The sequence below is a fragment of the Podarcis liolepis genome, assembly GCF_965112155.1.
Source record: "Podarcis liolepis genome assembly, chromosome: 2".
Lineage (NCBI taxonomy): Eukaryota > Metazoa > Chordata > Lepidosauria > Squamata > Lacertidae > Podarcis > Podarcis liolepis.
In genome coordinates this window covers 76,313,351-76,327,292 of record NC_139555.1, presented here as the reverse complement: position 1 = coordinate 76,327,292, position 13,942 = coordinate 76,313,351, and the positions used below count along the sequence as shown (strand labels likewise).

The 13,942-nt window shown below is 43.3% G+C and overlaps 1 protein-coding gene across 1 annotated transcript in view; it reads right to left on the bottom strand.

The window, feature by feature from the left end:
• The window catches only part of SHISA5 (shisa family member 5), a 37,902-nt gene that overhangs the window by 21,628 nt on the left and 2,332 nt on the right, over positions 1-13,942 (bottom strand). Inside the window, exon 2 of the mRNA XM_083489054.1 lies at positions 1,355-1,517. Within this exon, the coding sequence (XP_083345180.1) occupies positions 1,355-1,517 (163 nt within the window). The remainder of the gene's footprint in view (positions 1-1,354; positions 1,518-13,942) is intronic.

The window sequence follows — 13,942 nt, the reverse complement described above, 5'->3', positions numbered from 1 at the left end:
AACGGGGAAGCAGTTGGCACTGGGTCAAATCCCCCTTGGCCACAGCAGCAAGGTGAGGTCCATCCCGGACTCCCCTCAAACTCCAAACCTTAAAATTTAAAGTGAGTGCTACTCCTTCAGGAACAGGCAGAAACCACCATGCCTCAGGAAAGGCTAACCCTGCCACAAAGAGAACCTATTGTCTGGATTAAGCTTCAATTTATAAACCCTGAGGGTAGCAAGACTGCCAGAATCAGATTTCTAGGCAGCGGGAAGACATGCAGTGGGTCACTGGAATCCCACTCTGCAGCTTTTCCTTCTGTAGCTCAGCGGTTCTGGGAAAAGCTGAGGAGCTCATGGCTCCTTTATTTGTTCCCAGCATCAATTAACCAGTTAACATGATGGGATCTCCCATGGTCTGGGAAGGGAGGTTTAAACCTCTCCATTTCTGTGTGCTGAGAAGGCAGGGGGCGAGTGCATGGGTGGCAGTGTGCATGGCTGATAATGGAGTGGGAGGAAGACTGTGTCTGCCTGAAAAGGAGGAGGTCGGTGAATGTGTCTCTCAACACACCACACATCACCATATATTGCTGCCTGGGCTGAGAAGGCTGTCATAGGGCAATGGCCAATATGTTGAGCAGCAGTCCCCGTCCCCCCCCCCCAGACGACCTCCCAGAAAGGACATATTGCAGAATGATGCCCCAAAGACCTATCTCTGACGGGTGGTCTAGAAATATACCGTTATCAATAATGGGGTTTTTTAATTTAAAAAACTGCTATGAGGACCAGTAGAACTGGTAGGGATGCATTCTCCCCCACCCCCCCACCCAGCCCCAGCAAAAAATCTATTCTTTTGGCACAGATTGTCAAATAAGGCAGCCTAAGTCCTCTTGGCCCCATTCTGAAGTCGGAATGAAATACAACTGGATAATCCATTTCATCCAAGATACTGAAATGGCACAAATGTGCTCAAGCAGCTTTCCAAAGACCGAGCATTTTACACTGGCCTATCATTATCTAACATTGTTGGGTCAAAGGGGGATTTTTAAAAATAAAATGGCTTTAGCACAGCCATCTTAAACTTGGGTAGAACCACATTTCCCTGTATGAAGGCAATTCAATCCTCAAGACCCATGTAGGCACACAAGACCTGGTCTCTTTTATAAACCAAGATAGGTAAGGACATGAAGACTATCTTACACTTCTAAAGATTTTTGTCGACAAAATTGAAAATTATCCCCAAGGAAAGAAAACGCAGGTATGATGGGCACACAACGGAATTCAGTTTTAACTGTGGCATCCAAGTCAATATGAGCAATTTAATATGCAAAGTGTCAAGCAAAACTTTCACAGTGAGCTGAGTCTCCAGTCATACCTTTCTGCATCACAAACAAGTTGCTCATATTTAACCAATCTTTGCATGACGTCTGAGCAGCAATATCGGTTGTTGCAAGTTCCACAGCAGAATGCTGGACAAGATATTGCTGATATCAGAATTCCATTAAAATTGGTGTGTTCTATGCAGTCTTCACAGAAACCTGAAAATAAAGTCAAACAAACAAGTCATTGCGCTACACATGTTCCACAACAAATTCACTACAAATCAGCATAGCCTCTTTTTATTTGGATCTCCTGGAAATTATATACCAACATGCACAAGCTTCTGACTCCTGCATAATTGTAACCCTAAATAGTACATCATTGGAAGGAAGAGAATGATCTCATTCAGAAGGAAAAGGTTATTGAAAGTAGTATTTATGAGCATCTAGTAAAACCCGTGAGGGAAATGTATATGGGGGAGGAGAGCTGCCAAGCATTGTGTGTTTTACATGGCTTACATTTTTCTACAATCCATCGTGAAAGAAACAATCTGTGACCAAAGAAGTGCTATCTGCATAAACAGCTAGGTGCCCCAAAATGGCTGCTACCACCTCCTTGGTTTGGGCAGCTAAAAGAAACTTCTGAATATAGTCCTTGCCTGCATCACCAGTTCAGCCTTCTCTTGCTTTGATTATCGGCTAGAGCAGAAAACCACTATTTACTACTTAAACATTTATATTCTGCCCTTAAAGTGTGGTTTTTGAGACAGCCCTTGGGTATTCTCTCTGTCTCTGTCTTGCAGACTCTCTGTGTGTGATGCATCTCCCAGGCTACTGCTGTAATTTGAGTCAAGGGCACAAACAAAAATGATGTGGGAGATCTGTGATCGGGGTCTCATGGTTGTTGTTTTAAAAAATTGCTGTATGGGGCTCCAGAACTGGAGAACAATGGTGTCAATGGAGATGGCTAATCCAACCTTGCCTTTCTCCTCCCCATAATTTTTCCAAAGCAGCTGTTTGTTCTTCTGGAGGAGCAATCATGATATCACAAGTCTTTGGCTTGAATCCAGACTTGTTCTTCCACAAAAGGAAAGGCTCCTTCCATTCACTGAACAGCTTTCAATCCAGTGGAAACTCCCATTGGTATAAGTGGGAGTGGGGGAAGAATGTAACTATCATTGATTTCTCCTTTCCTGTGCACCCCTGCATCATCTCTCACACTGTTCTGGAGGGCTGCCCAACCTCATTTCAGGAGGGCCAACAGGAAGAAGGATTCTGCAAAAAACCACTTCACCTTCTTCTGCCAGTGACAGCATCCCAAGAATGGGAGTCTGCTCACTGGATCCAAGTATTTTTGTTAATCTGAAACATCAGTTGAAAAGTAAAAAACAACAACATATCATCAGTTTTTAAACACTGTCAGAAATAAAATCTCTTCCAAGGTATCAGGCTGAAGCGGTACTTCTGGATAGTCCCAAAATATATTGGCCTGAAAAGCTCAACAAAATACAGCTATTTTATTTTATTTATTTTAATATCACACTTCAATATAAATTGCTAGGGCAGAATTAAACTACAAATAAAACAGATCCAAACAATTATTAAAAATGCACAAAACCTAAAAGGCAGCAAGATCTCAAAAGACAGGGAAAAGCAACAAACAGGTCTAAAATTTCATCTCAAAGGTTCTGTCCTATGTCTAACATAACAACAAGTTAAGTGCCAGGCAGAATGCTCTGAACTTGAAGTGAGCACTCCATAGTTAGGATGCAAGCACTGGAAAGGTCCCCTAGTTCCTGGTGGCTTACCAAACTCACCACAGATGGTAGGGGCACCTACAGAAGGCTATCTGCATCTTGATGTACAGTGCCAGCTGCCACCAAGGTGAAAGCCAGAATTTTGAATTGGGTCTGGAAATGGACAGGGAAGCCAACCCCAGTGAGTAATCCACTAACTGGACTTTGCAAACCATCTGCAAAAGCAACCTCAAACAGAGTGCATTACATTAGTCTAACCTTGAGAAGGTTAATTGAGGCCAGACTGTCTCTGTCCAGGTAAGGTGTTCACAGGTCCACAAGCCTTAGCTGGTATAAGGAACTCTATACTGCAGAAGCAACCTATGCTTCTAATAAGATAGATAGATCAAGGGCCATCCCACAATGTGAAAACCTTTTTCTTGGAGGAACCGGGAGTGTTATCTCATCAAGCACAGGATGAGCACCACTTCTCCCACTTCTCTAGACAGATAATACACTCACTCATGATACCTCTGTCTTCAGTTTATCGGCCTTCATCCAGTCTAATACCGCAGCCAGACATAAACTGGGTAATTCAAAAGATTGAACCTCACAGCAAGATATTACCGTATTTTTTGCACCATAACACTCACTTTTTTCCTCCTAGAAAATAAGGGAAAATGTCTGTGCGTGTTATGGAGCGAATGCCTGCAGGTGGCGGGGGGGGGGGGGATCTGCTGCAGTCGTGAGCAGAGGATCCATGGTTCCCCTTCCTCCTCCGTGGTTACAAAGCATGGATCCACATGGATCCTCAGGATTTTTGCATTGGGCTACTCCAAACTCACTGTCAGATCACATGTCTGTGGCCACACCATGAATCACAAAAATCATATATCCACTATTTCGTTTAGAATATTTTTTTCCTTGTTTTCCTCCTCTAAAAACTACGTGCGTGTTATGGTCTGGTGCGTGTTATAGAGCGAAAAATACGGTACTTGGAAACATGCCAAACAGTAAAGAATCAACCTGACTTTCTACTAAGTCTGTTCAGGATTGCAACATTAACCTCAAACTGGGGGGAAATGTTCTCTCACTCCATTATTGTTGTGATAAGCAGGAGCTCTAAGCCTTCTGAAGGGTCCACCGCTGTGCACTGGTTTCTTCCTGCTTATTTCAAACTTAATTGAAATGAAACTCAAAAATAGATTTGCTTTCCACAAGTTGACACATATGATTAAACGCTGTAAAGCAAACTAGCAAGACAACTATAATTAGCAATGTTTAATTCAAACCTACATCAGCTGCCAGTTATTTTCCAGGCTTAGTTGAAGGCACTGATTACAATATTTAAAAGTATTCATGGCCTGGAAACTGCATATTCAAGGACCAAGTCAGACATCTCTGTGTCTGTTTAACATGTATATGTCAGTTTGAATATTCACAGGTGTGAAGGGGTGCATGGAGGACAGGAGCAAAACTAACCCCTCAACACCCCACTGCTTTGATTCCCTCCCCAGTCCAGCTCCAACAGTGGAAGTGATCTAGCGGGGGGGGGGGGTAGTGGTTGCACTCCAATGAGTAAACAAAGTTTCCCACCCATACTGACAAGTGCATGTTTAACAAACACGTGCACATTTGGTTTGGCTGCCCTTCCCATGTGCTGGTCTCCCCACTTCTGAAAATTGTCTACTACAGCTCTAGAGAAGTCAAGAGCAGTCGCCAGCAGGCACAGAAACTTTGCAATACTGCCCCAATGATTTTGACTCCCTGAAGAAGATTTTTGCTGGCCTTTCAGACTTCAAGGAGGGAGTCCATCCAAACAGTCATAGTTTGCTATTGATACTGAAGTAATCTGGGGTTTGTTATCTATGGTGTTTAGGCTGCTGTCCTTCACACAGTTGCCTGGCTGCAAGTCTTATTGCTTAATGATTTTTGCACTGATTGTGTTAGCTGCCCTGAACAGCTAATTATGCCCAGGCCAGACATAAACATTTCCCCCCCCAGTTGTTTCCCATAGTGGGTACATGTGCTTTTATAACAATCTTCTGCCTTTTATAACAACTGTCAACAAGCCTGCATTTCTAGAGATTGCGCCCATAGTGTTTGCATACTTTGGAGAGGACTCTAAACCCTTTATAAGGGCTAAAGTAGACATGACACTGAGGACACTTTTCCCGCTGCGATCCCAATTATCAGCCCACCAGGGGATGCTATTAGCATTTCTGAAAATTACATGTTGAATGCAAGCACATGCTTAACAAAATGTCTAATTAGGCTCTGAATTGAATGCTTTGATCTGGTTCAGATAAAATAATTCTGGCCTGTTATCCTGGTCTGTTAAATGACATTAAGTCCCAAATGGGCCAGATTTTTGTACTTTGCTTTTACAACATCTTGTTGTTTCTCTGCACAAAAGTTGCTTTATACAGAGCAGGTGGAGGTGGGGGTACAGATCACTGGATTCCAGCTATGAGTCCTAAGGAAATGCTGTCAATTTAAAGGAACAGACTAAAATACTGTATAGGCCAATGAGCTGCTATAGATCTGATAAACCATACAGAAAAAACACAGGAGGAAAAAGATAAATTATCACTTCAAAACACAATGGCGGCATCCTCCTAATTCATCCTGAAATTCAAAGGTATCTTAATAAAGTCTTAGTCTAAATCCAGGCTGTTTCTCTTGTAGACCAAGAAGACAACACTGAACACTTAGGAGATGCTGCCTGAAAGGAGGAAATAAAAGTTGCTACTTTTCCCCCATTCCCCTTTTCTCAAGCTGCTGCCTTTTAACACATTTCCTGCACATGAGAAGGAAGGAACCAGACCACACCACTGCTTTATTTCCTGTGCATTTGAAGAGGAGGTGCTTTTTAATCAAAGGTCTTCCTTGCTTGACTCTCAGAGCTATGTCAAGGAGGGCTCACCCATTACACCTTTTGTGCCATAAGCTCTGTGTTCGAGTGTGGGGTTTTGGGGTCCCATATTTCACCACTGAATTAGAGAAAACGGCAACTGGGTTTTCCATGGAATGCCATTTGCTCTGGTACAGCATTAAAACGAGTGTCTTCCTGTGGAAAGTGCCAGGGCAAAATTTTAAAGCGCTGCTTTGACACAGAGCTTTAAAACATGGTGCAAAAGGAAGTCTGGGTGGGCCTGTAGTTGAAAGCAAGATAGATACAATTATGCTAGACATGGAATTTCATATTAGATACCAAGCTGATTTAAAAGTACTATTTTTTTTATATAATCATTTTTATTACTTTTACATATAATCACATTGCATAAAATCTTGACTAACATCTTGACGCTGCCCATTTCATGAAGAACCTGAGACTCTAAAGATCTTTCTAAAGATTGTAGCCATGGGGAAATAGGGCCATAACTCAGTGGCTGAACACATGCCATGCAGAAGTCTCCAGCTTCAGTCCCAGGAAACTCCAGGTAGAGCTGGAAGAGATCCCCTGCCTGGATCTCTGGAGATCCACTGCTAGTCAGTGCTGGCAGTTCTGAGCTAGAGGGATCAATGGTCTGATCTGGTATAAAGCAGCTTCCTATATTCCTATTATAGCAGCAGATACATTAGTTGATGAAGCTTGGTCTGTCTCAATATCATCACCATCATCAATTAAATATTCAAAGTGGGGAGCCAGGGGTTCAATTTAGAGAGCAATTGCCAGGAGCAAGTTAAACCCTTCCTACAGTCCATCACTTATTATTTTGAACCCAGGATGCTTAAGAAAAGAGAAATAGTTTCACTAAAACATGCATTTTACTTCCGACAGAGAGGCATATTGAAAGCTTTGGTGGCTCCCAAAGAGAGGTATCCCAAGGGTGAAATCTTGCAAAAGCAATCACTATGGCTGGGTGGTGTCCCCTCCCCCCACCATATGGTCCCTGTGGGTGCACATGCACCCAGTAAGGCTTTCCCTGGCATCCATGAGAAAGCCTGAACCCACAGAAACAAAAACTGGCTAGTTGACCGAAGGCTTTCTTCATCCCGCCACTGCTCTTCTCTCCTTACTTACTTATTTCTCTCTGGTTGGAATTCCTTCCTTCCCTTGGAAATTCTAGCTAGAGTAAAGGAGACAATGAGCTATGGTGGATGTGGTTTGTGAAATGGGAAATGTGTGCGTGTGAAATGCAAGTGGCTATGGGTGCCATGCGGGGAAAGGGGTGGGGGGAGATGAAACAGAGGAGACTGTTTTTGGCAAAGGAGCAAGGCTCATAGGCTTTCTTATCTTGTAGAGACGGGGGCGGGGAGAGACAGAAGATGGAGGCATTCCTTGTTTTTAGCAGCAGCAAAGCCATCATACTTCCAACCCAGCTCTGTGGGGAGGGGTTGGAAATCTTCTCAGGGATCTGCTTTGTAAAGACCCCACAGAAATGGGTTGACTGGCTTGGGAGCAGTTCTGCAACTCTCCCCAACTAAATAACTCAGTGAGGCAAAAGTATGGTACCTCTACACCTGTGGCTTTGCTCTCCTTCCCTCTGTGATCTACTTCACACCCACCCTCCCGACAGTATTTTCCCCTGTGGCGAGCAGAGGTTGGGGCACATGCCAAACCTATTGTGTGGGTTCAATTCATTGTGTAGGTTCAACTTGTGATCCCATTCTTGACTGCCTTCATAAGACCCTCTTTTTTTAAAAAATATTTTATTAAGGATTTTCTTGTTTTACAGAAGTGTAGTGCCTCGTATTTTTTTTTTCATGTAACATTTTTACAAATCCGTTTCATTTGTTGAGGCATTAGGGGGTGAAGAAAAAAGAAAAGAAAAAAGAAAGGGGGGGTGGAGAGAGGGAAGATGGATGGGGGTGGGGCCAGGTGGCGGTATTTCTATTATGTTTAATGTATGTAGAGTTTGGTGTCAGCGTTGCTTGTGTTGTTCACTTGTGTTCCTTTGGTGGTGAGAGAGGTTGGGGTTGGCCTAGGGTGTGATTGTTTGCTTGTGATTGGCTGTGGTGATCTTTGTTTTTGTGTGTGAGTGAGGTGGGTGGGTGTTTTGGATCAGGTTAGCCATATTGATTTGTATGCTGTTGGTGGATTTTTGTCATTGTCCTGTTGGGCTGTGTATGTGATAAAGGGGAGCCATACCGGGGTGAAGGCGTCTTCTTCTGTTTGTCCCCGTGTCAGTTTCAGTTTATTAGTTAATTTTTCTAGGAGGGCTGTTTCCCATACTATTTGGTACCATTGGTCCATGCTTACTCCTGACAGGTCTCTCCAGTGTCTGGTTATGGTGTTTCTGGCTGCTGAGAGCAGGTGGGTTATGAGTTCTTTGTGGTGTAAATGGGCATTGTTGTCTTGGAAGATGTTTAGTAGGGCCAATTCTGGGGTGATGTCTATTACTTGCTTAGTTATTTTACATATTTCTTGCATGGCTGTTGTCCAGAATAGTTGGATTTTGGGACACTCCCACCACATGTGGAGGTATGTGCCTGTGGAGGTGCACCCTCTCCAGCATTTTGGTGAGGTTCCTGGGTGTATTAGCGCTAATTTCCTTGGTGTTAGGTACCACCTGCAGGTGAGTTTCAGGGTGAGTTCTTTTCTTTTCGTTGATATGGATTTAAAGGGGGGTTTAGACCACATTCTGGTCCATTGAGTGGCGTTAATCTCATAGCCTACGTCATTCTCCCATTGTTTTTTGATTGCGTCTAGGGGATTTGCGGGATTTTGGAGTCATAAGACCCTCTTTTAATTTGATGGTGGCTTGGAGGGGAGATGCCTTGTAAAAATCAATGAGGACAATGACCTGGATCAATGTTCTTTTGCTATGGTGGCACTGGAAAGTGCTGGATAGGTGATTGTTCTACAATTCAGTGCATGAAAAACAGATGTAATCTGAAAGTTGATAGTGGCTAGGGGACAACCTATGTGAAAATCATGCAAATGCTGCATAATAGCCATTTTGTGACTGGTGGTTTTTTTTCAAAATTCTGTATGTACCTACAAATCCCCAAAAGGTTGGGGGCCCCTGTACCACAGAACAAGCTCCACTGAATATAATGAAACTTATTTCCAAGTAAAAATGCCAACAACTGATCTGTGGAGTCCCAAAGAGCACAGTTTTGGCCAAACTTTTTTTACACAAAGCCACAGGGAGTGGTCATTAGGACGTGTGGCATGGTGTCATCAGAATGCAGATGGCACCCAGTTCTATTTTTTCTGCAACACTTGAATCAGGAGAGGCTGTGTGTGTCCTAAACTGGGGTCTAGATGAAGTCATAGGCTAAATGAGGACTAGTAAATCATGATACAACAGACCCTGTGGATGGGTGGTTGCCAAGTCTGGAAACTGTGTTGTGTAGCCTGTAGGGGTTGCACTCACTCTGAAGCTACATATGCATGGTTCAGGAGTCTTGCTAGATCCACCACTGTCACAAGAGGTCCAGGTGACCTCAGTAGCTTTGAGCACCTATTACCAACTTTGCAAATGTTGGCATACCAACTACGGCACAACCATTCTTGGACAGGGATGGTCTTGCTACATTGGCCCACACACACTGCTATCCTCGTGATTAGGCTACTGTAGTGCACTTCATGCAGGAATACAGTGGTTCAGAAGCTGCAGCTGGTGCAAAATGCATCTGCTAGGGTGCTTAGTGGAACAACCAGCCTTACACATATTACACTGGGTGTTCAAAATCTGCACTGCCTGATTACTAACTATCAAGCCAACTTCAAGGTTTTGCCTCTGCCATTTAAAGCTCTCGACTGCCTCCTGCAGTACAGATCCAGCTGAACTTTTAAGATCTTCCAAGGAGACCCTGCTGGCCATTCCGCAAACAGCAGATTGTCACTGTCTCCATGGTAGCACCCACCTTGGGCAATCTGTGAAGCAGAGACGGAAATGGCTTTTAAATGCCTCTTTAAGATGCACATGTTTACCCAAGCTTTCATGGGCTCTTACTCTTAATTATTTCTTTGTACAGTTTTATCTGTGACATATGGTTGTGCTCTATTTTTAGCTTGTATTTGTTTGGTTTTCAGGAAGTAGCATTTTTGTCGGTTTTATGTAAGCCACTTGGAGGTGCTATTGTATTAAGCGGTACAGAAATAAATTAAATAAATAAATAAATAAATAAATAAATAAATACACAAATCTCCAACCAACCATTCAACGCAGGAGCACAGAACATACTTCTCCGCCAGCACTGCAATAGAAGGCCTTACACTATTGGTCCTCTAGCCATAGTTAGGAGATCAGAAGTGAGCTGCAGGCTTACATGCTACCCTCTCCTGTGGTTATTCCCCTTCCTTGATCAATATTAATCTTGGGGTAGTGAATGTTATTTCTGTACTGATGTTAATCATGGTAAAGAGACCAGCACTGCTGCATTATGTACTGGCTACAGTAAAACTTTCAGATAAGGACTAAAGGAGGAGTGTCATGGGTCAGAGATCACTCTGCACAACCAGTGGTGTAGCATAGGAGCACGTAGCCCCGGGCACATTTTCTGGAGGAGGAGTGACCAGGAGCCCCCACAATAGGTTCCCATCAGACCCTGGCTCTGGAGCTGCAGAGGCAGCTTCCTTCAGTGGAGCTCCACTTCTGGGTCATGTCTGACCCAGGGGAGTCAGTGGCAGAGAGCTGTTGCCCCTCTCCTGGGTGGGGATGTGCCACATGCAGCTCCTCCACAGAGGAGAGAAGCTGTGGTGGTGAGGTGAGCCACAGCCAGCTCCATTTGTGCCCTGCCTCCTTCAGGGCATGCCCCAGCTCCTGGCCTGTGTTTGGACACGCTCCACCACAGTGCACAACTAAACAGCCTTGTCATGCTCAAAGCCACATTTCTGCCCAAGATTACGACTCCAACTTAGTTGCTAAAATGTCATAGAAGTCCATCACAGTACTTCCAGTTATAAAGTATCTGGTTACTTACACCCTATAAAAGATCAAATAGGCTGCTCGGGATAGTTACATGGGTGTTGATGAACACTCCTTTATCAACTGAAGGAATCTTTTCACAGTGTAATGATCTCATATCGCTCATGCAGTTTTAATCACTAGGAGCGTAGGTGCATTGGAAGGAAAGGGAGACCTTTCACTCCCTTCTGTACTGAATGGCAGCCACTCTCTAGGTTACAGGCTGTTCAGAGCTCTGCATGGAAATGTTGGGGATCGAACCGTACATTGAACCTGTGCTATACGCCCCTGAGCTGCGAGTGTTCCCTCTGGAATCACTTTTCACAGCCTCACAAACTAAGGCTTGAAATGTGGAAGTCGTCCCACAAAAGGAAAATTATATATTAAGATTTAGATAGTGTTGTCGCAGATATAGGCTCAGAGGCCTGCGGCATTAAATGGCTTCAAGAATGGTCTCAGGGAAAAAAATGTAAAAATGATTCCAGTATGCAGCCAAGGTCAAAGATTAGTGACATCTGAAAGGCTACAAACTTTGCAAGTTTTACAGTCAAGGTTATGCAGTATAAAGCACAGTCATATAAAGACAAACAGTCTTGCAACCTTGGAATTGGCATGATACAATTTTTCATTCCTGAAACAGATAAAAAAAACTGCAAGCCCTTTTTATGGGGGGGGTGCAGGGAGTGCAAGCAAAGGTAGCACAAATAAACAGTGGGGGAAATTCAATGTAACACTAAGCATATTGCTTCATCAGCACAAACAGATGAAACAAACTGCCCTGTCCTACCCCACACCCCACCTTGTTCCAGTGGTTCTCAAGACCCTCCACCAAGTCAATTTGTGGGGCACAGGAAGAGAAAAGGGGGAAGCCTCATTGAGCTAATGGAAGTCCTGGTGCAATAAAGTTGCTACATAACTAACTTAGGTTCATTCACTTCATTGGGCCTTCTGTGAGGACTAGGTTGACTACAGCCCAGAATTTACCATTTGCAGACAGAATCTAGGTCGATGAATAACTGGGCTAATATACACACTGGGATATACATGACTGCTACACAGAGGACTTCCACTGTATGCACACACCATGGTAAGTTATGATATTACAAATTTAATATGAATAAATAAGCCTTTAATTTTGAGTGACAAACCACCAGTTTTTTCTCTAATGGCCAATGAGACTAGAGAAACATACCTGAGTACTTCCTTGTGTGGAATGTTGGGTTTTCCCTCCCCTTTTCAGTGGTAACAACTTGATTTGTTAAAAAGAACACTTGTTTCCTTCAGATATCATTTGCAAAATGTTCTGCTCAGCTACAAAGAATGCACTAGTTCAAGAAGCATAGAGAAGGAGACAGCAGCATTAAATGTATATTTATTTAGTGGCAGCAGTGTGCAAAAAAAGCCAAACAAATGTATGGCCCTTCTAGAAAATACTGTATTGTGTTAATACTTGGATTCCTTGGCCCAACCTTTAAGGGAAGAGAATGTACTTTATATTGACTTTTGCATTATTTACAGTGCACTTGAATACACTGTGCAATGAGACTTGCCTCCAGGTAAATGAATACAGAATTATAGCCTTAGTCCATCCTGCTACATCTACTGACAAATATTTTTTACTTTTGTTATTTAGTAGCATAATATTATCTGAGAATGGTAAAAGTTTTCAGCCTCTCTCTCCGCTTCCACAGGGAAGTTACTCCATGTTCTAATACTCCCACAAATCAAACACGTTTCCTTATATATAGCTCTTATTTTCTCTCTGTTTGATAGCTTTCTAATGTTTATTTTTCTGTGGTGAGTTATTGCTTAACTTTTATCCAAAGCTGCCTTAAGCACTTTTTGAAAAACAGAAACACAGACTATAAATCTTTTAAATACAAATACCTTTGTTGCTATAACTGTTTTCGTGCCCTTCACTCTCAACACTTCTTTTTTTAAAATTGTTTTTATTAAATATTTTATTGGGTTACAAAAGTACACACATCACCTCTGTTTTCAGATCACAGACCCTGGTTTTGATTTGTTCAAACACCAGCAACTACTTCTTAAGCCCTTAGGCATCAGCCTCAGGTTTAAAGTGTGTATTTGCCCCTGCAGCAAAAGTCCATGACAACCTTTTAAACAAAAACAAAAATCTTCCCTTTATGCTGCGTTCCCTCAACCCCACTTCTGCACAAGATCATCAACTGCTCCTTTCATAGCCTCAGTTTCTTCTATAATGGAAATTTCCTGTGTTATAAAAAGCTGTGTTGGGAACAACGTAAATCATGGATGGGGAAGCATATGAGAAAAGTGGGAGGTGCTCCATCAAATGTGCTGGGAAAACGAGAAAGGGTGGCTTCCCACTCCCATGGGCACCACGTAAGCACAAAGCAGAAAATCCCACTTTGCAGCGTCTTTCAATCTTTTCCATGAAACCCTCAGTTAATCTTCAGGGGCCTCTAATCTCCTGTGCCTTCACACCCCACCTTTTAAAACAAACAAACAAACAAACAAACAAACAAACCCTTTGCTCACAGAGCAGCTTTACATCTGAAAGACAGCCTAGATTGGCATATGTACATCTATACATATGAAGTGGAGGGACGTGGGTGGCGCTGTGGGTTAAACCACAGAGCCTAGGACTTGCCGATCAGAAAGTCTGCGGTTCAAATCCCCACGACAGGGTGAGCTCCCGTTGCTTGGTCCCTGCTCCTGCCAACCTAGCAGTTCAAAAGCACATCAAAGTGCAAGTAGATAAATAGGTACCGCTCCGGCGGGAAGGTAAACGGTGTTTCCGTGCGCTGCTCTGGTTTGCCAGAAGCGGCTTAGTCATGCTGGCCACATGACCCAGAAGCTGTACCCAGAAGCCAGTAAAGTGAGATGAGCACCGCAACCTTAGAGTTGTTCGCGACTCGACCTAATGGTCAGGGGTCCTTTACATATGAAGTAGCATATGTAACATGTGTCCATGCCATTCTTCATCTCAAAACTGCAACAAAGCCCATGGATGTTTAACTACTGTATGTCCACATCTACCACCCTTTTCTCTTCCTTCCCTCTG